General features: G+C 39.9%; 2 protein-coding genes across 2 annotated transcripts; one reads left to right on the forward strand and one right to left on the reverse strand.

The window, feature by feature from the left end:
- Positions 1 to 1,586: 1,586 nt before the first annotated feature.
- Positions 1,587 to 10,270, forward strand: LOC113032359 (potassium-transporting ATPase alpha chain 1). The gene is made up of 24 exons (XM_026185253.2): positions 1,587 to 1,735; positions 2,179 to 2,283; positions 2,512 to 2,571; positions 2,712 to 2,915; positions 3,108 to 3,221; positions 3,362 to 3,496; positions 3,808 to 3,925; positions 4,086 to 4,354; positions 4,546 to 4,624; positions 5,087 to 5,206; positions 5,296 to 5,405; positions 5,658 to 5,792; positions 5,913 to 6,105; positions 6,305 to 6,480; positions 6,586 to 6,722; positions 6,881 to 7,031; positions 7,302 to 7,470; positions 7,679 to 7,833; positions 8,067 to 8,190; positions 8,425 to 8,570; positions 8,689 to 8,822; positions 9,241 to 9,342; positions 9,575 to 9,666; positions 9,757 to 10,270. Exons 1-24 carry the CDS (start codon positions 1,730 to 1,732, stop codon positions 9,783 to 9,785), a joined length of 3,063 nt encoding a protein of 1,020 aa, XP_026041038.1. The 5' UTR covers positions 1,587 to 1,729; the 3' UTR covers positions 9,786 to 10,270.
- LOC113032787 (DENN domain-containing protein 3-like) lies at positions 9,820 to 26,255 on the reverse strand. The gene is made up of 27 exons (XM_026185892.2): positions 26,119 to 26,255; positions 25,728 to 25,917; positions 25,458 to 25,550; positions 24,004 to 24,119; positions 23,730 to 23,854; positions 23,433 to 23,544; positions 23,181 to 23,300; positions 22,976 to 23,074; positions 22,361 to 22,480; positions 22,093 to 22,208; positions 20,718 to 20,873; positions 20,517 to 20,613; positions 20,292 to 20,395; positions 19,785 to 19,972; positions 19,493 to 19,652; positions 19,114 to 19,309; positions 18,859 to 19,027; positions 17,600 to 17,886; positions 17,341 to 17,511; positions 16,592 to 16,721; positions 16,334 to 16,441; positions 15,888 to 16,027; positions 13,776 to 13,936; positions 13,499 to 13,635; positions 12,406 to 12,524; positions 11,901 to 12,038; positions 9,820 to 11,708 (listed from the first exon to the last, which is right to left on the reverse strand). The coding sequence occupies exons 1-27, from the start codon at positions 26,200 to 26,202 to the stop codon at positions 11,499 to 11,501; spliced, it is 3,846 nt and encodes a 1,281-aa protein (XP_026041677.1). The 5' UTR covers positions 26,203 to 26,255; the 3' UTR covers positions 9,820 to 11,498.
- Between the last annotated feature and the right edge of the window lie 872 nt (positions 26,256 to 27,127).

Below are 27,127 nucleotides of genomic sequence, written 5' to 3' on the forward strand. Positions count from 1 at the left end.
CATTCAAGCCATTGTCAGTATGTATAAATGAGGAAGGGAGAGTGGTTACAACAATGAGTGTCTGCAGACATCTGTAAAAACACGGCAGAGGCTCTGTCATGTTTGGGCCCTGCAGACGACAATCTGAGCAGAGAGTTTCCCCTCACCTATCCACCCTCCAGCACTGCGTTCTTAGAGCTGATAAAAGTACTTTGATTATCTAACCACTGTACAGACTATTATACAGTGTGGTATAATATTGACTCTCACAGCTTATCGTACCTGCTATTTATCTTTTTATTTACACAGCATGCAAAGAGTTCTACGTAGGAACAGGTAAGGGACAGTATGACCTTAACTCCGTTTGGTACATAACCACAGGCTATTATAGTTAAAGTATATGTTGATACATAAATCAACTCTGAACTGTCCATTTATTATTTTTAAATGTATTTCTAAAAATTACATATTTTTTCTTCTTTGCGTCTTTCCAATCTAATATCTGATAAGCAAAGTCCAAACTGAGTCAAAACTACTAAACGTTTTGTCCCTCAACACGACGGTCTCTATACAAGCTAAATCTTTTTTTGTACTTATTAACCAAATAGCCTATTCATCATTACAGTTTTTTGATTTGGATTAAATCGATTGATTTGCAATTGCTAATGTTTAAAAGTCAAATAGCCAGTAAAGGTGGAGATTCAGAATAAGGTAGAAGGAACTGGTAAAATTAATTTGTAGTTTGGGGTTAATGCTGTAAACGGAGGAGGATATGGGCTTAGACCGAACGAGTATGAGCTGTCACAGTGCCAGTCTCTGCGACACTCAGCTTGCAGCGGGAGGCAAGCGACATCAGTGAACACGCTGACACCATTAACCTTCCTCTGTGGTCGAGGTAACCTGCTCCAGCACCGCGGATAAGCTGAGATTGGCAGCAGGTGTGACAGCTGATTAACACAAGCTGCAGGCAATTTCCCCTCTGATGTTTTTGTTTGTATTTTGCTTTGTGGAGCTGCAGGCCGTCATTGGCTGTCTGGTCCTGTGGCACAGCTGTTAGGGTGTGAATTTTAGTTATGTCTGTTTTTTCACATCTTTTCCATCAGAACTACATTTTATTATATACTTATATAATTAGTAATAATCAGTGAATTATTTTCAATAATTCAGTCAATTAGATGTCTGAATTTATCAGAATCTATCAATGTAAAGTAGATTGTTGTTCAATATTGAGAGGTAGTGGGTGCACTGCAATGTTAAGATTATGTGGTTGGAATGACATTGGTCTCTATTAACCTTCACTGTTCCTTGCTTTTAATTTCATTCAGTTTATCAGGAAAAACATGCTAAGGTTAGATAAGAGATACACAATACAGTTTCACTCGTATCATAAGCTTGTGTGTGTGTGTGTGTGTGTGTGTGTGTGTGTGTGTGTGTGTTCCGTGTAACCTGACTAGAGGTGACATTTTACGCAGGCTGCTTGATAAACACGAGTCTGTTTCCAGCAGTGGGAGTGCGCATGTGCAAATTAAAAGGACTTTTTGAGGTATAAAAACCTTTCCCAGAAAATTTGTTGTGTCTCAGACCATTGTGTGTGTGTGTGTAAGATCGCGTGTGTGTGAGAGAGAGAGTGAGAAACAGGGCGCGTGTTCGGGACTGTACCTTAAGTGACAAAATTTCGGGGGCAAAGAAGGACAGAGTGGTGTGGACCTCCATTGATTTGGGAGAACCTTCCCGTGTCACACCTGCAACCATGAAAGTAGGTGACACAGAATATTATGAATTAAGCGTGAAAAAGAGCAGCAGGTCGATCTAATATAAAAATAAAATGGACCTGTTTTGTAGTTTCTGGTATATTTGGGAATGGGTTCAAAAAAGCGTATATGTTTATAGATGTCTATAAATAACTGTGCAGTATACAGAAATGCCTCAGTTGAAATAGCAATACATAATTTCAGATATATACATAAATACATAAGTATTATTTATCTAACTGTACAGTTCATCTGTGGGTTTTGTAATGAAGTGGTAAAAAAATAATTTAACAAAAAACTCATTTAAGAAGCATTTAATGTTAGCAATACAAAGGTCACATTGAAGGGTGCTGTGTATACCAAATGTATGAAATTATTTTTGTTTTGGTCTCTTCACCATCAAAAATATATGGACTTAAGTATTGTTTCCATATCTACCTGCATTCAGGACTCATACGACATGTTCGAAATGAATGGCGACATGGACAAGAAGAAGAAGAAAAAGATGAAGAAGAAGGAAAAGCTGGAGGGCATGAAAAAAGAAATGGATATAGTGAGTGATTTTAAGAAAGCTCTGTTCTTTTATCACCTTTAATCATGTAGAAAGGATTGGGCATTAGTTGAATAAAGGCTCTATCACTTTCCACGTTACTTTTATGACTTATTCCAGCTGCTGTTGAGATCTGACCAAATGCATCAATTTAGATATGAGTACATAACCTTAGCTCACTCCCCTTTGGAAGATTTCTGAATCTGTAATTTTGTCTGTCTCCTTCTGCAGGATGACCATGAAATAACAATTGAAGAGCTTGAAATGAGGTACACCACCAGTGTCGATAAAGTAAGACATTTCTCATCTTTTATTTCAGTCTTGTTTATTTATTCTTTATTATGCAACATTAAACAAGACAAAGGCAGTGCCTCTGTCCTTTTTTAAAGTTCACTTTTTTTCATGTGTCTTGCTCTGTACTCCATCCACAGGGCTTGACCTCCTCATTCGCCCGAGAGGTCTTGGAGAGAGATGGTCTTAATGAGCTGAAGCCTCCTAAAGGAACTCCTGAGTATGTGAAGTTTGCCAGGCAGCTGGCTGGAGGCCTTCAGTGTCTCATGTGGGTTGCCGCTGTTATCTGCTTCATCGCCTTTGGAATTGAACTTGGAAGAGGGAACCTCACAAGCTTTGATGATGTGAGTCAGCACTCTTCCCTTTCTCTTGCTTCTCCTTTAGTGTACAACTGAACCGAATGCATTATGGCTCATGTAAATTGATTTGAGCAGGAAGTATCGGAGAGAACTGGGAGGCAAATGAAGAGAGACTGTGGGAAGGAGGGCAACGACGTCCTATTTTAACATCCTCTGTCTCTCTCTCTCTCACTCCAGCTGTACTTGGCCATTGTCCTTATTGCTGTTGTCGTGGTAACCGGTTGTTTTGGTTACTACCAAGAATTCAAGAGTACTAACATCATTGCCAGCTTCAAAAACCTAGTTCCACAAGTAAGTTGCACAAATGCAGGTGTCAAAATGTTACCAAATGTTGGCCTATATTATTAATGACGTCTGTTATATCTCTCTGGCCTTCATGTTTTAATCCTCTTTCATCTTGTCTAATCTGGCAACCCACTCTCCAACATTAGCAAGCCCTAGTAATCCGTGATGGTCAGAAGAACCAGATCAATGCTAACGAACTAGTGGTGGGGGATCTGGTGGAGATCAAAGGAGGAGACAGAGTCCCTGCTGATATTCGCATCATCACTAGTCAGGGCTGCAAGGTAAAATACACACATACTGCAGTGCACTGTGGACAGGATACTGTCCTATAGCATTGGATACTTTATTAGAAATGTTATAATGCTATGTTATAATGCAGGCCTATGGTCAAAGTTTAAAAAGTAAAATTTCTTTAAATAACACGAGTTGATGATTTGAATAATGGAGGGACACTAAAAGGTTCACATTTACTTGGCTAATGGAATTAAAAACATGAAAGAGCTCGGTCCATTATCGCACACCTCTGTTTCTTATCTCGATTTCAACATGCAGATATGTAGGAAATCTTTTGTAAATATACTTTGTGTGCCAGGTTGACAACTCGTCCTTGACTGGGGAGTCTGAACCACAAACCAGGAGCCCCGAATGTACTCACGAGAATCCCCTGGAGACCAGGAACATTGCTTTCTTCTCCACAACCTGTCTGGAAGGTACATTAGATAACAGGGTTGGCTTTTGTACTCTTTAACACATTATCTTTGCCTAAAATAGGTCTATGATGGCTTCTGCTAATATTTTTCAGTTTGTTGTGAAGCAGAAGCAGTAACTAAACATGGTAAACAAACATACAGTATCTCCTCTCCCCTCCAGGTGTGGCCACTGGCGTGATCATTAACACAGGCGATCGTACCATCATCGGTCGGATTGCCAGCTTAGCAAGTGGTGTAGGAAACGAGAAGACGCCTATCGCTATCGAGATTGAGCATTTTGTGGACATCATTGCTGGTCTTGCGATCTTTTTTGGGTTTACCTTCTTTGTGGTTGCCATGTTTATTGGATATGCCTTCCTGGAAGCCATGATCTTCTTCATGGCTATTGTGGTGGCTTATGTGCCAGAAGGGCTACTTGCTACAGTAACCGTAAGTTTCACATCTACTATAACATCTGTGTGTGTCAAATACCTGTCTGTCTTATAATAAGAGAACCCAGCTTTACAAGTGCTCATTTTGAAGAATCACGTGTTGTGTATTAGTACACAGTTACTCGTTTTCTCTGTGGTTCTTCTTTGTAGTAACACACCAGCCCATAACAAACTGTTTCTTTTGGACAGGTTTGTCTGTCTCTCACTGCTAAGCGACTTGCCAGGAAGAACTGTGTTGTGAAGAACCTGGAGGCCGTGGAGACATTAGGTCAGCATATCAGACTGTTACTCAGCGGAGACAGCTTATTATAAAATCACTTCATGATGAAAGGGATCATTTTATTTATAATTAGATTATTTAAAGTCTCACTGAGTTCAATTGTGGTGATAAAATCATTGCAAGTTTGGCAATATTTAGATATTAGTTAATAATAATGTGCTGAGTGGTTTTCCACAGGCTTGACAGTTTATATCTGTCTGTGTGTTAAATTGTTTTGGTTTTTTTTGGCTGTTTTATTGTCTCAAGTTATAATAAACCTACATTTTTTATGTTTTCTCTTTCATATGAAGCTTATGTAATGAAATGTCTTATGAATAAAAACTGTCATTGCCATTCATCAAAAAGTTTATCACGTATGCAATTCATAACATCGTAAAAATGTCCTCATAAAATCCAGTCTCTCGTACGTTTAGAAGACGCGTGTGTAACCTTTGACCCTTGTGTGCTTAGGCTCCACTTCAGTGATCTGTTCGGATAAGACGGGCACACTGACCCAGAACAGGATGACTGTAGCTCACCTTTGGTTTGACAACCACGTTCACGCTGCTGATACCACAGAAGATCAGTCTGGTAAATAAGCACATTTAAAGCAGTGCCTTTTGAAATCACCCAGTTGTATTGCTGTAAACAGTTCTATAACAATAATCAAATATGCATAGGTCAAAGTTTCGATCAGTCATCAGAGACATGGCGTTCCCTGGCGAGAGTTGCAGCCCTCTGCAACAGAGCTATATTCAAACCGGACCAGGAAGGAATACCCATTCCTAAGGTACAGGATGATCTCTGGTGTTACTGTCTCATATGTACGTAATTACGTGAACTCTGTGCTATTTAATTAAACTTGGTTTGACTTGATTTGGAGTCAGCTTGCATATAGTGCAACTCTGGCCCTGCAAAATGTTGCATTTAGTCTTGCTTTATTATAAACATTATATAAAGTTATAGTAGCTCGGTGGCCCATTATCTAACTCTTTCATGAAAAGATTTGTTCTCATCACATTGCTTTTACCGCCTCTCATAGCGGATTGTGGTTGGAGATGCATCTGAGACCGCTCTGCTCAAGTTCACTGAGCTCACTGTAGGAAACACCATGGACTACCGAAACCGCTTTAAGAAAATTGTGGAAGTGCCTTTCAACTCTACCAACAAGTTTCAGGTAGCAACAGAGATATTTTGTCATGCTTGATGAATCCCTGCATTCTTAATGATAAAAAAAAAGATCATTTTGTGGTCACCTGGAGCTTTACATTACTTAATTGTCTTGTCTGATCCTTAGCTGTCTATCCATGAACTAGAGGATCCGCTGGACCTGCGTTATCTGCTGGTGATGAAGGGAGCACCAGAACGTATTTTGGAACGCTGCTCCACCATTTTGGTAAAAGGCCAGGAGCTGCCGCTGGACGAGCAGTGGAGCGAATCCTTTCAGACGGCTTACATGGACCTGGGAGGGCTGGGAGAAAGAGTACTGGGTTAGAGTGCTTCTCATTAAAATGTTGCTAGAGTTGTTTGTTTTTCCCGCCACACACTGTTGGAGGTTTGAGCAAATCTTTCAAAACATTTTCACTGTAATCAGCTTTGTTTTATGGCCCGTAATAATTGATAGTACATAATTAATTTTGGTGGCGCTTTGGGTTTTGTGTTTTTAACCATCCTTCCCTGCGCTCCCAGGTTTCTGTCACCTTTATCTAAATGAGAAAGAGTTTCCTCGTGGCTATCAATTTGAAACGGATGACATGAATTTCCCCACATCTGGATTGTGCTTTGCTGGCCTCATCTCAATGATTGACCCACCAAGAGCCACTGTACCCGATGCAGTGATGAAATGCCGTACTGCTGGTATCAGGGTGCGTTACTATGGCCACACTTAAACGGCTTGTTTTTTTAGATGGTTTGAGTTCTAAAAAATAGTTTTTACTCACGTAATGCAATTTTTTTTCTCATAACTTTAGGTTATCATGGTAACTGGAGACCATCCAATTACTGCAAAGGCAATAGCAGCTAATGTTGGCATCATCTCAGAAGGCAGTGAAACAGTTGAGGATATTGCCCAGAGGAAGCGCATACCTGTGGAACAAGTCAACAAGAGGTGACTGCATCGCTTCAGACCACAGTTTAAACAATTCCCATTTCAGTGGCTTATACATTTGACTGTCTGTACATTTGAGTCTAATGTTTATTTCTCACAATCATTCAGCATATGTTGTGACAAATAAATAAACGATGTATATGTATGTGTCTGCACAGTGAAGCTCGTGCTTGTGTGATCAGCGGTGGCCAGCTGAAAGACATGAGCAGCGACGAATTGGACGAGGCGCTGCGCAACCATCCTGAGATGGTGTTTGCAAGAACATCCCCTCAGCAGAAACTGATTATTGTGGAGAGCTGTCAGCGTTTGGTAAATACAAATACACTGTGATCTCTCACTACCCTGCCTCCACCTCATAACTCGCGGCCTGACTTTTAAACTTGTTGTGCACATGTTTCATAAAAGCATATGCTAATATCTTACGGTCCCCTTACAGTAAGATATTAGATATTAGACCTTACTATGGCCCCCCTGTGAGGACAGTGAATGAAGAAGCAGCAGGGGAAGAGATTGGTTTGCTCATATCATTTTACCCAGTGTGTTCAGGTTAATGACTGTTTTCATCTTTCACCACCCCAGGGCTCCATTGTGGCTGTGACAGGTGATGGCGTGAACGACTCTCCCGCTCTTAAGAAGGCCGATATTGGCGTCGCCATGGGGATCGCTGGCTCAGATGCTGCGAAGAACGCAGCAGACATGATCTTACTGGACGACAACTTTGCTTCTATTGTCACCGGAGTGGAGCAGGGTGAGACTTGAGAAGAAACTCTGCTGTGTATTAAAAGTGGTCGTATGTAGAGTGAATTTATATTTTCCTACTTAAAGTACTATTGATTTTGAGGTAAAACCTGTGGTAATTATAAACATCCTGCAGTTGCTTGTACTAAGCAATGAACAGTTAAAGCTAAAGCACATTGAGTCCTTTTGTTGTCACACCTGTGTATGTGTGTCTGTAGGCCGTCTTATCTTTGACAACCTGAAGAAGTCTATTGCCTACACGCTAACAAAGAACATTCCTGAGCTGACTCCATATCTGGTCTACATCACCGTCAGCGTGCCTCTTCCTCTCGGCTGCATCACCATCCTGTTCATTGAACTGGCCACTGACATTGTGAGTAACTATGTCATTAGTACCAGTTCCTTAAGGAAGAAAATTGCTTAATTACAGTCATTACGCTGATAATTTGGTTTAACTAGTGATGATTGCTGTTATCCTATATTTGCTTGCACCACTCACACACAGTTTAGCCCTTAACAGTGGGTGATTTAGTGATATTAATATATTCTTCACTCTCATATGTGCTTTGGACTGATATCTCGTATGTTTATTTCTCTCTGGTGTAGTTCCCCTCGGTTTCTCTGGCATACGAGAAAGCAGAGAGTGACATCATGCACCTTAAACCTAGGAACCCCCGGCGTGATCGCCTAGTGAACGAAGCCCTGGCTGTGTATTCGTACTTCCAGATAGGTGTGGCTATAAGTGTTTGTGTCATTAAAATATACATGCAGTACAGTTTTACTATTGGAATTGCTTATCCCAGTTACCCTTAACTGAATGACAAACACAAAACTATCTCAGTCCATCCTGTAAAGTGCAGCAGATGAGATGGTACTGCTAATACTTAGAATATCTATTTTTGTCTCTCTGCATCTACATACTGTTTAGAAACTTCTGACCCTTTTTATTCTATGTATGTTTTAGGAGCCATTCAGTCTTACGCAGGTTTTACTGATTATTTCACCGCCATGGCTCAGGAGGGTTGGTTTCCACTCTTATGCGTTGGCCTGCGGGGTCAGTGGGAAGACGTCAAACTTCAAGACTTACAAGACAGCTATGGACAAGAATGGGTTAGCTTAGACCTTCTGTTTTACTTTCAGTGTTACTATAAGTGTTTTTGGTAATAGGGATATTTGTAATTTCTTTATGGAAGGACTTACTCTCTCATTTCTTCTTCTCTGTGTGCAGACCTACAGTCAGAGGCTGTATCAAGAATATACGTGCTACACCGTGTTTTTCGTCAGTATAGAGATTTGCCAGATCTCAGATGTGCTCATCAGGAAAACACGACGTCTCTCTGCATTCCAGCAAGGCTTCTTCAGGTCAGCAAAGACCCGTCTATACCATGACTTGCTACTAGCTAAATGTGAAGCGGAAACATTTCTAGTTTGTCAATAACTGTGAAACCAGGATAAAGTAGAAAACCAGCATAATTCCTGTCTGAGTGTTTAACTGTTATCCAAGATGGCTAACCCTGCTGATTGTCTTGAAATTAAGCAAAAAGAGCTTAAAGTGCAACACATGAAACTAGAGTCAGAAAAGTGGCAACATTAGATGCTTGTATAGCCACTTTTCTTAAGAGCTACAGCTGACTACAGAGTCTTTGTTAAACACTAATTTTGCAATTCCTAAACACAAAACACAAGTTTGATACATTTATCTGGGAAATTTCCCATGTGTTTGGTCTAATAAGTGACTGTAACAAGATCCAACTGGGAGATTTTATGTTTTCGTGTGCAGGAACCGAGTCCTGGTGTCCGCCATAGTCTTCCAGCTCTGCCTGGGTAATCTGCTTTGCTACTGCCCTGGAATGCCCAACATCTTCAATTTTATGCCCATCAGGTAAAAACACAGGTCCTCATTTACATGGTCACCATCTTAAAATCATAGTTCAGACTGGATTGGAAAACAAATTGTCAGTAATCTACAGAACACATTTTTTATTAAAACATAATATTGAGACAATAGGTAGAAAATGTTTAATATTATACTTACTAACTTACACAATCATTTTTGCTTGTTAAAAATCAAAAGGTTCTTTAAATGTTAACACATTGGGTTATTTTCTCTTCAGGGTTCAGTGGTGGTTTGTTCCAGTTCCATTTGGTATTTTAATCTTTGTCTATGATGAGATCAGGAAGTTGGGAGTGAGAAGACACCCAGGAAGTAAGTTTAAAAATCTTCTTCTTCTTCAATCATCATTAAATTAACCATTCTCATTCCATGACGATGAATCTATCTCTTGCTATTTCACAGGTTGGTGGGATCAGGAATTATACTACTGAGATCATAGAAGAAATTTCAGCCTTTTGTCCAGTGACATGCATGAAAGCATCCTTTATTCACAGAACATGACAAACCAGGAGAATGTCACCCAATTCAACAATTATCTACATTTCACTGAGATTTATGTATTTAATTTAATTTCAGAAATTTATGAATTTTCAAAACTTCCTAAATGCTTTTGACAAAATAAAAAAGGGTTAATCGCTATTTCAAAACTTCACAGATGTGTGTTTTTGCAAATCTTTGACTGATTGCATTGTATTTATATTAATAATGAATTTTATGACTGTCAAATCAATTACGTGTCTTTTTAATAAAATATGCTTCATGTGTGCTGACCTTTTCCAACCTACAATGTGTTTCACAAATGTTAACACTGCACATGTGATTCAGATTTTGGGTTATCAGTTTTAATGGTTAAGGATAACCTTTTTAAATTAATTTGGCAGAGGTCTTTATAGCTAATATGCAGTGCAACTGTCATAAATACAAACACACACAGATATTTTAGAAATTTGTCAAAAAATTATTTAAACTAAAATTATATCGTTTATTAAACAAATAATAAACAATTTGGATTTTTACACCCAAATTTGAGCTGGCACATTGGACTTCTATTCAAATTAAAATAATTTTTTGATTTAGGATCTTAATCAAAAAACAAAATTCATGATTTTTTGCAAAACAGTACATTTGCAAATTTTTGACTAACAATGATATTTTGGCATTACAAATATAACTTTGATTAAAGACCTTGCACACATTGGTGTATTGACGATTAAAAACATAAAAAAATGATTTTGATAACTACGAATACTGTTAATTTGCAGCAGCTGTGACATAAACCTTACACTGGGAGGTGGTCTAATACATTTGTTAAGCACTGTGTGCAAAAGAATTTCTCCAAGAGAAATTTGATTTCAGTTGTTTTTGAAAAACACCAATAAACTGACAACAATTCCATGTAGAACTGATATTTAAAGGATGGGAAGCATATGAATTAAAGTTTAAAATCACACAATCATGTGGCAGATTGAATCTTTTTACATGTTGTGAATATGCAAAAATTAAAATCTCAAAATGCCATGTTTAAGGGCTTTTTGAGATTAGGGGTTTTTTGTTCTTAGATATCATTTACATTTGAAATATTGGTACAAATGTTTTCCCCTTTTTTAGTCTTCAGCCTTTTCAACTTTGTTGTATTACTATCACAAATGATCTGTGTACAGTAACAGATAATGTGTCTTCAAACATGAGATATGAATTCATTTCCTGTGATATTTTGCTGTTTCATTAAAAAAGAAAAGTGTTGCAGCTCTTTTGAGGACTCCTTTTAGGAGTTTCCACTTTTTCCTTTCACAGAGGTAAACTTTGCATTAAAGTCTATTTTGCCATTATTTAGTGAACGTCACGCTTAAATACGACTTGAGTAACGACTTAAACCATAAATATTTTAGACAAGTGTTTACTGATGGTGTGAATAAATGAGACGTAGGGTCATTTTTCTTCCACACATTCTTTTTTCAGCCAGATGAGTTGCACCCTGCTTTTTCGTTTTCTTTTTTTTTTTTACAAAAACAAATGTAATAATAATGCTGGTTTAAGACATGCATTGGCTTTCAGACTAACAAAACTGTTCAAAAATAGTAATTCTAGTAGTTCTTTTTTCTCTTCTTCTTCCATCTCTTTGGATCCTTCTTCTTTTTTGGACTCTATTCGACCTTCCAGATGGCGATCTTGCCGTCACGACACGCAGAGCCACTGAGGACATATCGATCCTCGGCAGAGCAGAGCGTCTGAATGCTGTCTGAATGGGCCTGCAGCTCCTTTGCTACCGTGTGGCTCTCTATGTCCACTACCAACACTTGGCTACTCAGCTGACCATTACACTGACCCCCAGCATCACTCCTTCCAACCCAGATCTAAGAATACAAAAGGACATCAATGAAAGGTTTCATTGGATAAATGAAAATGTTTTGAATGATTAAAACAACTGAATGGTTGACATGTTTGTGTAAACCTCACAAGACATGCTGACAACAATAGTAAAAATATCAATACAAAGCAGCAAACATAAGATCATTTCGTGACCTGACATGCTAATCACAGCTCACCTGGTCTTTGACACGAATCATACATGTGACCCCTGAACTTCCAGGCAGGGAGATTATTTTAAACGGATGCCTGTGATTGTTTGTGTGCCAGAGACACAACTCTACTGAGTCTGCACAGCCTGTCCACAGCTGTCCTCGCTGAAACAAACACACAAAACACATGAACAATCCTGTAACTGTAGGAGTTCAGAGTTAAGAGGTCAAGAGTTAATGTTTCCATTGTAACCCCTCCAGATTTGACAGAGAAACACTCATTTTTAACACTCGGTTTTAACTACTATCATTTTACACCTCAGAGTTACATTAAAAGAATGTGACTCTGCTTAGAGTAAAATTAACTCTACTTTTGCAAGAAGACTATTAACACCAAAAACATTTAACACTTTTGAATTTGCTGTGTACACTGTGACTGCATGCCACCTACTGACTGAGACATGGATTGACACAATGAATCACCACTAGCGTTCTTAATTAACAGACATATAAGCAAGGATTGTAAAGTCACCTCTGGTATATAAATGAAGCTGCTGAAACTACTGGGCATGCTCTGTAGGTCCTTATGAAGTGTTATCTTTCTTTGTGGTGTCCCACTCTTTTTCACTTCCACAATGCCGTCACCACAACCTGCACGAACACACATCCTCAAATCATCATCCAAACACATTTGGCTTAAGGTGGCTTAATGTGTAGACATAATTGATCTACTTAGACCACCAAGAAAAAAATGTTAGGCATTGTCCCAGATACCTCTGGGCAATGTATGTAAGCAATGAGAACAAGTGGACTGTCATGCTCCTGGGCCTCCAGCCCAGTGTTTTGTTTTGTTTTTTCTGCACTTATTATAAACTTCCTTGGATTTAAGAAATATGCAAATTCAAGCTCTGTATTACTGAGTCTGGAGTTCAGTATTCCCTAGTACCACTGCACTTTTGTTATTTATATAGTTAATTCTTGGTTCTTGTTTATGTTAGTTCCCTTTTGTGTCCACTTCACCCTAGTCTCGTCTCCGTGTCTTGTCTCTGTGTTTTGTTACCCTTTTTTCTCCCCGGTCTGGTCTCCCTGTGTCCTGTCTCTGTGGCTGTATGGTTTCCCTGTCTTGCCAAGTTGTTACATCTTAAGCCCTGATCCCCGTGTTTGTCCCATCCTGTCCCTGTAGTCATCTCTCTGTGTTTCATCCTGTGTTCATCCTTTTTGTGTCCCCTTAAAGTCTGTTAAGTCTCTGTTTTTATAAGCCTTTCGTCTTGATCAAGCAGGTATGTCTTAGTCTCTGCCTCAGTGCTTATGCTTCCTGTTTTATTTTGACACTCCGTCGTCTCTTGTGCAATATGTTTGGTTTAACTTGCCATGTCTTTGATTGGCAGCTGTGCTCCCACCTGTTTCCTCTTCACCTGTATGTATTGTCAGCATCGCCCTCATTGTGTGTAAGCTTTTCTCAGTCTGCTTTTGCGTTTGTAAATTACCATCAACTCTGCTCTGTTATTGCCTGTCTCACGCCCGCTCTGTGACATGAAGCTCTTGAGAGAGAACTCATTACTCCGAAACACATAATCAGAAACATTGATTAAATGAGGGAGAAAGAGGAGAGAGCGTGTACTCACAGCACCACAGAGCACTGTTGTGGATCTGTATGGAGGAGAGATAATCACAGCTGAGTAAAAACTGCCGCTTCACTTTAAGACTGGATGAGTCCCATTGCAGGATCATCCCATCGCGGCTGCAGGAGTATGTCAGCAGGCTGGGAAAGAAGGCTCATTTAATACAGCATCACAACATGTTCATTAACACATTGAGACTCACTGTAATAAGACTGCTCTCATTTTTGCGCGTGTGTTGGTTTTTGTGCTTTGTACGAACTACAGATTAACACGTCTCTACCTGTTGGCTTGGTTGCTGGAGTCCACTGTGAGGCCAGTCACTTCATGTCTGTGTTCGGTCAGCTGTTTGTTGCTGGACATGCTGTGAGTGTCGATAATGTAGATTACAGAGTCCTGAGAACCAATCCACACCTGCTCCTGGACCAGTCCTATCATACAGTTCTACACAAAGGATAAGATAAGATGTATTTTATTCATCACAAAGCTGCCAAATTTCTATTTTTTACAACAGTTAAGCAGAACAAACAAATAACAAATAGTTTAAATAAGAAGATGAGTATGTAGCTCAATCAAATACACTACATATGTCTAAAGGTAAAAACTAATAAGAAATTAGAGAAGAAACAAATGTTCAAATTAAGTATGAATTTAAATTAGAATCTTAAATAATAATAGATAAAAGTAAAAATGTGATGGGAACTTGATGTATGTAGCTTAATGTAGCTTAATGAAAATCACTATATCTTAGAACACAAAGGCAATACAATGTTGAAATATTGGTATCTGTTTTACTTATATTACTATAAACTAGGGCTGCCACAAACGATTATTTTGATAGTCGACTAGTCACCGATTATTTATGCGATTAGTCGACTAATCAGATCATCATCCACTGGACATAAAACTACAGCTTATTGCACCAGCAGCATCTGCTCTTATATAACTATCATTAGCTTACAGCTTTAAGCTTTTAAGGTGCTAACTAAAAATAAAGACAAGATGATAGTTTATTCAATTTTAATGAAATTTGCAGATTGTTTCGGTAAAGTTTAATAAACTCCTTGCTATCTAAAATATAACAGGACACCGGAGTATATTCTCCAGCATCTCACACTTCTGATAATCAGCTGTCTGCTTGACGTTTATTCAGCTGTGTAAAAACTATAACTTTAATCTCAGCCAAACCGATTTACTCAGGAACAAATAAAATACTAAAAAAAAGCCAAACAATAACATTTTTAATTTATCTAAGTGACTCATATATATTTAACCTGAGTCGCGAAAGACGGCGGTGGGTTTGAAAACAATTTGCCGGGAGTCCGGTGTTCTCACGGCGCTAGTGACCTAGCCCCCGGCTAGCTATCGAGCTAGTGGGTAACAGACGTCTCCGAAAACGTCGGAGCGCTTTTGAAAATATGTGGTGTCCTGATAAACTGAGCAGATATTTGAGGTTTACACAGCTACATTCTCGCCTGAAAATATGTTAAACGTTTATTTTGTGACCCAGAAAGAATAATAAGAGTAATATTAAAACTAACTAGCTACCGCCATTGTTGGAAACTAAGCTGGGCCGCGCTATGAATTCTGGGACACAGCTGCTTCTTCTTCTTCGGGGTTTAACGGCAGCTGGCATCCTTGTACATGCTGTGCTGCCATCTTCTGTTTCAGTCCGTTATTACACTCTTAAATCCTGCTATTATTCCTGCGTCTTTTGCGATCTTACAAAGCTTCAAACGACACGTCGACTATTAAATCAGTCGTCGACGATTTTGATAGTCGACGTAATCGTGACTAGTCGACAAATCGTGGCAGCCCTACTATAAACCTGCTCTTTTTGAATAATAAATACAGAGAACAACACAGAGAACAACAATACTGAAAACAACTGAATGTTGCACGAAAGCCCTCGACCAAAACAAATGTGTCCATCGACCACGCTTCCTGTGTCCCTTCACATCCTCTGCATGGTGTGGTAAACATAGACTGTGGATAAACAATTGGATGTAGCCTCTGGGTCTGAAAAGTGAAACTAATGTGGAAATGTCCCAGACCCCCTCTCAGCAGAAGGGACAGACATGACCCAGCTTTACACTTGCCATGTATTTGTAACTCAGCATGATATTTCTGGCTACACCTGTGGTCTAAAAACTGGCAGCTTGTGCGATAATATTGCAAGATGGTCTAAAGTTTGAATCACTGAGTACTGTAACAATCTAGCAATGCAAAAACTTATTGCATTTTCAGTATACGAATAACTAAGTCAAACAGCCATGACACTTTATACACATGTTGTTTGAGATCTATAAGCATGTTTCATTTTCATGGACAAAATCAGTGGAGAGATACATTAAATAGCTCATAGCTCAAATAGTAAAAGCACGCTTCCTCTCACCAGCTGCGACTGTCCAAGCTGGATACAGTCCTGCAGCATTGACCAACTCGCCGCATCAAATACAACCACCTTACCCCCACTGAGAGCCACCCACAGCTTTGGGTTCATATCACCCACTTTGCCAGTACCAGTCAGCTGACCTGAAATGAGAAAGAAACGTGCAAAAAATAAGAAAAAGTGTTCTAAATACATAAAAAAAAGGATAACAGCAGTCAGTTAACACTGATTTTAAATTCATTAATTAACGCTTATTTCACATTTTCCATACATAGTTTTTTTACATAACTATATCACGTGGTAATAGCTGTTTTATATAGTTGTACAAATATCAGATCCTCTTCAAAATAGTGTGTATGGATAACCAATGTTGATATTGACAAAATATAAATAGGTTTAGTGATATTCTGTTGTAAAGGTAAGTAGCCTCCCCCTCATTTCAATGATACCTGGAGTGTAAAGCAGCACATGTACGGTCTGTGGCTCAGCCAGGTCCAATGATGGGTTGATCTTGTGTTTGAGAGTCTCTGAGGTAGTTTTAGGCACTATCATAGGCACTGGCCAGAAACAAGAACACGATAAACAAATATAAACAGCATATACTGAACATACTCTTCTATATTTATTTATTTTTTCTTTTATCAAAATTACACGATTTGACAGAAACAGTCAAAAACAAAACAAAACAACAAACTCTGAGCCCAGACCTTCTTGTCTGATTTTATCAAAGTAAGCCAGCTTTGAAGCAGCAGTGATGGATCTCTGATTCTGCAGGCAGCCTGTGACAGCATCTATTAGCAGAACGTTGGTCAGAGCCTGAGTCATGTACTGAGGGTCCTAGAGACACAAAGTGAGATTAAAAACCTAAAATAATAACAAAAGGATTAAAAGAAGGGGTAAGGCAGGTTGTACTTAAGAACAGAAAAGTTATGGCAAACCAACAGAGTAGCTAAATCAGTAACACTGCAGCAAAAGCTATAAAAATACTGGTGACCAGTGGTACCCATCAGCCTCCTAGTAGATACACCTATGGTATAAATTTTAAAATGTTAGGCGACCTATTTCTTGAGTTGTTACAAGATTTTTAGAAAAGTTTGAGGTCAGCGTCACTGAGATTCAAACTCATGAGAGATTTTTAGTAGATACAGGTGTGGAATCAAATTCAAAGTCCTACCCCACTTTGTTCTTGAGTTATCAAACTAACAAACTTGGGTGTCCACATCGCCTGCCCACTCGCCAGGCATGGTGATGACAATACCCCATCAGCCTTTTATGGCTGACAGGTAAAAAGTATAATTTAGACGCAGCATGCAAGCAGCAGCCAAACGTCTACGGCTGACAACTTGAAGGACAGTAAATCCTCGATCCTCAGCATTACATAGATGTGGACTGGGAAGGTACGTCTAATAAAATCACATCTGTTAAACTGTTTTAAGATCATTTGAGTTTTCTGCACCTTGTGTTGATCTGCCATCTTGCGTCCAGCCCACATCTCTTTGATCACGAGGTTCCAAAGCTCAGTCTCTGTTTTTAGGTTGGCCTCAAACACTTCAGGCCTGCGGGATGTCTGGATACGAAGGGATGGAATACGAACGAGCAGAAAGGGAACTGAGGTAATTTTTACCTCCTGTAAGAGATTGTTTATTTATTAACAGACGAGAATGAGAACACACAAGGCACAATTATCAAAAATAGTCTTAAAGATGCTACTTGACCTGTATATCTCTGAACTTTGTGATTTCCAAGAAACCGGGCCGTCCTTCAGTGAGCAAAAACAGCCGTTTCTGCGTCATGGCGATTTTACCAACGCCGTGGGAAGTCTTGACACAGGAGGACAACTTGTAGACACACTCATTATTGTCAAGTCGGTCAATGACATCAGAGGGCAGGTTGACATCTTGTGCTTCAGCTTCCATCTCTTTCCAGAATGTGTAGAAGACTCTGAAAAGTTCAGGGTCCACCTGCTTTGGCTGACCTCGGACAGAGGGGTGTGCATACGCAACTAGATGCAAACAGACAGAGATATAGAAGACAAAGACACCCAATCTTACAATCTTAAAGTGATCCAAACCAAAATGTCAGTGGTTTTTCCTTTGTCCATTTATCCACAGCTTTACCAAGAGCTGTGGATAAATGAGGCAGACCAAAAACATACCCATGCTAAGGTCCACTGCTTTGGTGCACAGCTGAAAACAGCTGTTCTAAAGACGACCGGCATAATACTACACCATGAGCAATAAATTTTCACACTCAGCACTGAAACAGTTAGCATTTGGAGTCATGTTCTTCCACCACAGAGTGAATTAAAGGCCAATATTTACTGCCCTTTTAGCTATTTTGTTGTTTTTGTTGTTGTTGTTTGCTAGCCCCCTGGGTTTTGCTAGCATTGCTTCTTGCCCAGCATCCAGCTGCCCACAACCCTGAAATCACTAAGCAGTTAAAAAACTGATAAATGGGAAGCTTTGGTTTGTTCACAGAGTTTCTTTTTATATGCATTAGCGTACAGTTTTTAATTTCAGCAGTTGATAAGAGTAAAGAGAATGATCTTAAACTATTAGTCTTGGTTGTACAAACCCAAACTATGGCCTGAAAGACTCAATCTGAGACAGATATGCAAATCAGAAATTATAATTTCTTCGTTAAGCTGTAATCTATAGATAAAGGATTATACTAGATCATCTGATAGCTGCTTAAGTTAATCATAATGGCAACTCTGGAGCGTTAATGGAGAAAATAATTAGTGTAAGTAACTTCTGTGTCCATCTTATCAGGTCATCTAATAAAATGACTTGAAAAATGTCTTGGACATTCACAAGCCAATTGTGCACCACAGCATTTTAGTGAGTTCCCTTGGCTTGCACTCCTGATTACAAATACACACGTAACAGTTTTAATTCTGAGGGATCTTGAGGTTACACACAGCTCATAAGAGAAAGCTTCAAAAAGCAGAAGACAGCTTTTCTGTTTGACTTACTGTCAGTGAGAGCATCAAATAAACGCTGTATGGTCGCCACATCTCTAACAATCCTACACTCTTGAACGCATCGCATAAACTCCTCCTGATACAGAGGCTTACAGGGAAGCTGAAACTTCTTTACATGGTCATCAGGCTCCACCAGCGGCTTCTCATTGTCTGTCTTAACCTAAGGCAGAAAAAAAAGACAACATCACTGCTTCATCACCAGCAGGTGCAGAACTTCAACCACGATGAAAACGTGCGTGAACCAACCTTGAGGATGAGTCTCTTGAGTTCAGGCCGCCTTTGAGCTTGTTGTCTCTCATCTCTTTGCAGCGAGTCTACGAGCCATGTGACCAAGCTAGTGGGAAAAATTGCAGTGTCGGTCTTATTGAGGTTTTGGAAGTCGCTCAGTGCGTCCAGTCGCCGCGAACACAGTGTGTTGATTAAACCACGCAAGTAGTAGTATCTGCAGGAGAAAACTTATTTTATTCATGTCTCAGGTCACTGGTGTCAGCAACAGCACTGAAAAGCTTTATAAAAGAATAAAGCGCAGGGAAAGCTGATTCTAAGCAGCGGGAAGCACATAAATATAGATATAGGTGTATATAATATAATATATAGGTGCGTATAAAGAATAACAAGAGAATACCTGGCCAGCATGGCAGGGTTCTCACTTTGGACAGAGAAAATGGCTTTTCCGAGCTGCTGGATGAGCTCAATGTAATAACTTTGGACAGAGTGGAAGGACAGAGATGCTGGGAAGTCTGGAAGCTTGAACACCTTTATAGGTTTTGGAGTTGTGTTTGGTGCTGGTAGAGACAAAAAACACAAAGGGGAGGAAGGCAGATTAGACAGATTTTCTTTGTCTTGACAGTGTTTCCTTCATTAAATCAGTCAATCAAGTATTATATCTAACTGGGTATTAACCCCTGGGGTCTCACCGGGGTCAGATAGGAGGATCTTGGAGAGCGGTGTGTTTCTTTGGAAGCCGATAATCTTATCTTCTCTCAAGTTAGGGAGACTCATGCCCAGTCTCTTACTCAGCCTCGTCTCTGTGATGGAGCCCTTTCTCCTGGCTTGAATCTGCTGCATGGTGGGTCTGTGTGGGGCTTCAACCATGGCCTTCATCCTAAAGGATGGAGGATAGAGACAAAAGAGTGCTGCAGAAAAAGTGTTCACCTGAACATTTACCAGCAGCGTAGTTGTCATATACCAACATAAGCATATCCATCATAACTTTATATCTGAATATATTTTTACTTTCCGGCTTAACAGGTACATGTAAGTAAAGCTGATACAGCCAAACGCGACATCCCTGTAACAGATCCTAACTTGATGAAGGTTGTGGTGCTTCTGAGTTTTTCCAAGAGCGGTTTGACCACCAGATTTGTGCCTCTTTTAATATTATCAGTTACCTCGAGCTCATTAGGTTAAAAAAATGGACATACTTTTGCATCTCAGAACGAGTGCTGAGCTCCATTCGTGCAAAGCTATCCATTTTCCTGTTGAGACGATCCTTGAGAAATGAATGGAAGATATGCGTCTCCAGCACCTGCAACACAGTCCTGTCAGTTCTTTTAATTATGCGTAACCTCTCCAGCGTCAGTGTCTGTTGAAAGATGCCGGCTGATCTGTCGCCCTTCTAAGCAAAGCCGCACCGAGTCAGCCTTTACCTTCTTATAAAAAAGTTGCTCAGCTGGCTCTCTGGTTTTCAGGAACTCTTCACTGTGAAACACTCGATGTTCATAATTCAGATGACTGCTCACATCCCTGTTACACACACACACACACACACACACACACATCAGCAAAATATTAACACATATCTAAAAGAAGCATCCCACCAATAGTGGACTGATTAGTAAATTCAGAACCTGAAAATGTTGACAATTAATTCCAGTGCAATCCTCTGGATGTCGTTGTTAAGGCTGCGTTGCCATGTTCGCCTCTGTGCCCGCTGTTCACTGATGTCAGTGCAACTTGCATGGTGGCACTGATCCAAGTCTAAATGTATTCGTAATAACTTACACCTGCAAAATAAATTCAAGTTAAGTGAAAGTACGCCCTCAAACCCTCATCAGGTTCTTATCAAGGTCTACACCATGTTGCTACTTATTTACCTAATCCAGAATGCAGAAGCAGTGTGTGAAAAACTAAGTACACCCTTACTTCTTAAGTAGCAGCCAGTTGCTGCTAATCTAATGCACTTCCAAGATCATCAACAAATATGAGCATCTCTATAAAAGCAGATGTTTTGGCAGTTTGCAGGTCTGGAGTACTCAGCTGTATGTTATTAAAATGCTAAAGGAAAGGCTACAGCAATGATCTTAAAGAAGCGCCTGCTACTACCCATCAGTCACAGAAGGGTTTAAAGCAATTTCCAAACAATTTAAAGTCCATCATCCTACAGGAAGAAAGATTATTTATAAGTGAAAAACTTTCAAGACAGTTGCCAATCTTCTCAGGAGTTGACATCCCAGCAAATTCACCCCATTGTCACATGAGCAGTGCTCAAAGAAAGTGCCAATAACTCAAGCGCTGCATCTCAAACTCAGGTTAGATGTTAAAGTTCATGACAGCAAAATTAGAAAAAGACTGAACAGAGGTTTCAATATAAAGACTCTTTTTCTATTTAGAAAAATAAGGCAGCACAGTCTCCACAAGGTTTCTGGCACAGTGTCCTTTGGACAAATTACCAAAGAGGAAATGTTTGACCATAATGCAGATTAATATTTGATGAAAACCAAATTGAGCATATTAGCACAAACACCCTAAAACAACGATCAAGCACGGTGGTGGAGGGGTGATGCTTTGGGCTTATTTTGCACACACAGGAACTGAGCATCTTGCAGTCACTGAGCTGAACTCCTCTGTATACCGAAGCATTCGAGCGTCAAATGTGAGGCCAACCTTTAGCTGCCCAATAGCTAAAGATGGTTCTACAAGTTTTTGAATCATAAGGTGTACTTAGCTTTTACTCACTGCTTCTGGATCTTGGCTTAGTTTGTAATAAACGATGACACAGTGTAATATGTTCTTGTTCATCTGAGGTTGTAACTAAATAACTGTAAGACCTACTTAGGATGAGATGATTTGTTTTTTAATGATGTATTTAAATTTAAAGTGTTACAATAAAAAGAGGGTGTACTTTGGTTTTCACATGACTGTAAGACTCTGACTTTTTAATCATTACCTGGTATTACAGCATAGTATTTACTTTAACAGTTTTTTGGCAGTAAAATAAAGTACCTCTGTGTGAAGCAGTGTGCAGCAACTGGAGGAATGTCCGGCAGGTTAACAGTATCAAAAGTAGAAGTGCTGAGACTTCCATTATCAATGTTAATTAAGATCAGATCATCTGTTTCCTGTAGAACACAGTAACATGAACCAGGTTCAAACAATTATAGAACTACTAACTTATATTTGAGCTTGGGGGGTAACTCCATTTCTTAACCTTATCCTTTACAAGAGGTGGGCGAATTAATGGGAAATTTAAAGTAGAAGGTTATGTACTTACAGCTGATACGTCTGCAAAATGACTGAGATGGCAGCCCATAAGAAAGGCTGTAGGAGCCATTAGAAAGTCCAGCATGCCTTTAGCCAGGACAGGAACATATGGGTGCTGCCACAGCAGAGGCTGGAAGAGTTATTAGACAGGCAAGGAAGAAATGAATGGACCAAAGATTAAGGAGCGGATGGCTTTATTGTGGACTGAGGGGGTCCATCGCCCACTAGTGTTGGCACTTTTTAGACATAATAATTTAGGTTTTCTATACAGAAGCTCTAAAGTTTAATATATGTGACTTTTTTAATGCTTAAAGGGAAATTAAAAATTGAGTTATCCATTTTTATATCCCTTACTGTAATTTGGTGTAACATTAATACCAATTAACATCCATCATCCAGACACACTCATTTACATAAGAGGAATTTCATTTTGGCAAATTTTATGAAATACCCATATTCCCAAGGTTTCCAGCTGCACCCTTCCTTTTAACTGTGGCACTGACCCTTTAAGACTTTGATTGTAACTCTCAATACTTTTTTTTTTTTTAAAGGATGGAATTAATAAGTATTGCATGCTTATACTAACTCTAGACCCTTGAAGATATGCTGTGGATTTTGATCTAACCTGCAGAAACAACAACAAGCTCTCTGCCATCAGCGTGAGTCTTGCCCAGTCAGCAGAAAATAACACCACCCGCTGCTCCTGCAAGAGACAAGACAGCACCTACAGGGCGGGAGACAGAAGAACAGAAACAGAGGGAGGGAAGTGGAAATGAATGTGAGTCTCCACTCGTTCGATTAACACAAACACAAAACAATGTGTGTGTTACCTGCAGCAGCTGCTGTGGCCTGAAGCAAAGGAAGGGCAGGTGGAGGTCTAAATCTATAACCGGGTGGTCCTTGTCTTCTCTGGAGGGCAGTATGATGGTCAGAGGACGTATTGTAAACATCTGTAAAACATGTGGATATGAATGTAGTGCACTGTGCTGGATACACTGGCCTACTCTGAGCTCCAGATTTTGAAGTCTCTTAAAGACAAATTTCAAAGTCTTTATTTAAGCCGATTACAAACACACACAAACCAAGTGCAGCTGTCCAGGAGGTGGAATTGGCACAAGTGTCAGTTTGGCCGCAAACTCCTTCACTCTCTCTTCCATGTCTGACAATCGACAGGTTCTCAGCTGGATTAAAAGACTAGCAAATCAACAGAAAGAGTCAGACGAGAAGAAGGCTCTCTAACCTGCCATAACCACACTCCTGAAAGTCAGATTTCTTACAGCTATTTTTAAACTCAAGAGTCAAAAATGTCACAAAAACCCCTTTTTGATCTTAGCAATTTAATTTGCTGAGTAATTAGGTTCAGTTCTCGGGTTTCTTACCATGAAAGACAGTCTTTGAGTGCAGTGAAGTAAGGATGCTTGGATATGACACAGATGCTGTAGGCACAGAAGAGTTTAGGACACTTTGAAGACCCTCTACCATTTCGATAGAGAGACATCCCTTCCTGTGGAAACACAGATAATCCAACAGGGACTTATTTTCTTTTAAGGGTTTTGTTAGTTTCATGAAACATTACAGTACACTGCACACATGCTGACTGCTTATCTTATTATTATACTATCATATGCAGTATTATGTGTAAGTAATTCGTACCAGTATTGGACGGTAGCACTGCATTACTACTCCATGGGTCTTGTTGCCAAGGATGTCTGTGAAAACCAGGAAGTGGAATTGTTCCTCTTTCTGTTCACTGGTTACTTGGAGGCCACCTGGTTAAAAAATGAAAATGTACATGTGCATTGTGTTTTATGAACACAATGTGTCATTATAGTACCGCTACAGCACACACAGCCAGAAGGCACATGTACAAAATCTCTGAAAAACTCTAGAATTAAAATATATTTAAGAGAAGACTGTTGGTGTTTTTTGATGGTATTTAGGTGCAGTATATACAGTACAGTGCAAAAGTCTTGAGCCACCCATATTTCTTCATTCCTTATATTTTGCTAGAAAAACAGGGAACAGGTGCAGAAATATATTGAAACATGCAAACATGAATGGACATACAGTATATAAGGCAAAAACAGAGTTTGCACTATTCTAATGATCTGGTGTTGCATGGTGGCTCAAAATAACATGCAGTTAGAAACAACGAAAGCACCTCCACCATTTTTACCGATGCCTGTAGACACTCACTGTTGTACTTCTCTCCTGTTCTCCTCTGTAGATTCACTCTATCAGGGCGGTTGCCACTGATTTCCGCTCCAGTTCTTGAGTAATTTGACATACCTGAGGCTTTTCTCCCTGTTTCCTTTCCTGAAGAAAGGCTTCATAACAGCCACCCTTCCACAGAGACCATTTCTGATGAGGCTTCAGTGAACAGTAGATGGACCAGCTGAAAGGTCAGATGCATCTCTGAGTCCGTGTGTCAGGTCTTTGGTGGATTTTTTCTTATTTCATAAGGATGTGACTTTCATATGCTGTAGATTGTTTTTAGGTCTACCGCTTCTTTTGTACTCCACTTGTCCATCCATCCAGCCATTCATTCATTCACTTCCACTTATCCTTTTCAGGGTCGCGGGGGGCACTGGAGCCTATCCCAGCTGTCATAGGGCGAGAGGCAGGGTACACCCTGGGTAGGTTCGGTGAGATAGATACCACGGTGGCCTTGTCAGAGGGGTAGGTAAACCCAGAGTTTGCTCCCCCAAAGTCAACGGGGCTCTGTCTGGCAAACACGGTTTCTCAAACCCTCACCACGGTCCATATTTGCATCCAGAAAGCCTCACCCTGGTCAACAGGACTCAGTAGCCCCGAGCGAGCACTCTCGCACGCACGCAGCGGTACCGCCGCCGCCCGAGGGGCTACCTGGTTGATCCTGCCAGTAGCATATGCTCAACACCATATACAAATGTTTGTTGTAAGTTTGCCAATGTCCGCCATCTGAATGTTTCATCCCCATTAAAAGAACCATTACCATGTTCCAGTGGACGTCAGTAACATGAGCTTTCATCGTGCATTGTGCATGTGTACATGTACTATACGTGTGAGTGAGTTGTCTTAGTGTGTCTTTGTGTCTGACGTTGTGTGTGCTATGGAAAACCTTTTACCGGGGAAGCAGAGCTGAGGTAAAGCCATGAGATCGATGTTTTTAGGTACACTGACATCTTCTATTCCTCCTCTTCGACCTGCCTCATCTCCACCTGCAAAAAGGCAGCTGGTTGGAGAGACATAAAAACTCCAAGACACAAAAAATCTATGGTAAGATAGGTAAAATGAAGAAATACGATATTAAAGATCAATAACTGTTTTGTATTTAATAATAAAGTGTTTTTTTCTCATGTTCCAACTGGTGTATTTATGGGTCAAATGTACCAGACCTTGACTGGGTGTTGGTGCAGCTGAAGGAGGCAGTTCTCTCTTTTTCCTGATAAAAGAGCGCCGCAGCTTCCCATGTGATCTCAGCATTTCACTTTCAGCCTGTGTTCTGCTAACAAAAGGTGGCGCCAAGACTGAAAGAACCTCCGGCTCCAACAGGAGGTGTTTGAGAGTTTCATCATCGTTAATGGTCTGAGTGGGGCAGAAGATGGGAAAGATTTAAGAGGGTGGGAAGGGGGAGGAGAGTCCTTTCTCATACTGTACCTAAACTGGAACTTTGCTGATATAACCAGTAAAGGTTTCTGTTTATCATTACCATCACCCTTTTATCAGTTTATAGTAAATTACTTATGTCAAACATTTGTGTATCGGAGTGTATTTTAAGGCAAAAACCTGGCAGATTTCCTGGAGTTTGTCACTGGATGCTCCAACCACCACGCAGGCTTCCAGCAGAGCAGGCAGCAAAGAGTCTGCCATCTCTGAAACCAATCCACGACCTGGGTGAATACACCTGACCAAGGGTCTACTCAGATGTGCTGGATCTAGAGAAATAGAGAGGCAGGCTAGAGTAAAATGAGCCAGAAATTAGATACACATTAGGAGGTAAAGATAGAAGACAAAAAATACACTTAAACTTGTTTGTGTAGTAATAAATCAGACAGTTGTCTAAGCTCTCTGATCGTCATCCTTCTCTTTAAAAACAACACTTCTCAGCTAAATAAAGCTATAACACATGACCGAGCGGCTGTTCCAGCTCATTATTAGAGTCGCTGTTTTTGTTAGCATCATAAGAAAAATGGCTCAGATGAAAACTTCTCAGAAACCAGTGAGACAACACCACGCATTTTATTTGCATAAAACATGCTGAATGATTCTGTTGTGCACTTGTTTTTGCACTTCCCTCCATAGTCGGTTGAAATTAATTCAAAGAGAAAAGTATCGATACAGAGCAAAGCATCTCTTGTTACTCTTGTTAAATGCACAGGGCTTTAACTTCATATAAAATTATATCACAACATTTCTCCCTTTCATACTTTAACATGTGAAACCATCACTGTCTGACTGATTTTACATATTGATACCACTAAAGAATGGTAGGATTTGCCAAATAAAAGCATAATTTTTCCATTTTCGTGACAAAAAACAAAACTCCTGAGACATGGTGTTGACATCATAAGTTTAAAGCTGCTGACTGAGTGCTCAAAGAGCTCTGTGAGAATATAAAATGAACCTCGCCATGATGACTAACAGCCCTCTGGTTGTCACAGCACCGTACATCACTTTGTAAGTGCGTTATAAACACAGTTGATGTGGACAGTCCAAATTTTTCACTACAATTTATTCATCAGCTAAACCTTTAATGTTTGTTGTTTAACTCTCAGACTTGTTAATGAAACAAGCA

This window comes from Astatotilapia calliptera, chromosome 11, assembly GCF_964374335.1.
Source record: "Astatotilapia calliptera chromosome 11, fAstCal68.1, whole genome shotgun sequence".
In the NCBI taxonomy this organism is placed as follows: domain Eukaryota; kingdom Metazoa; phylum Chordata; class Actinopteri; order Cichliformes; family Cichlidae; genus Astatotilapia; species Astatotilapia calliptera.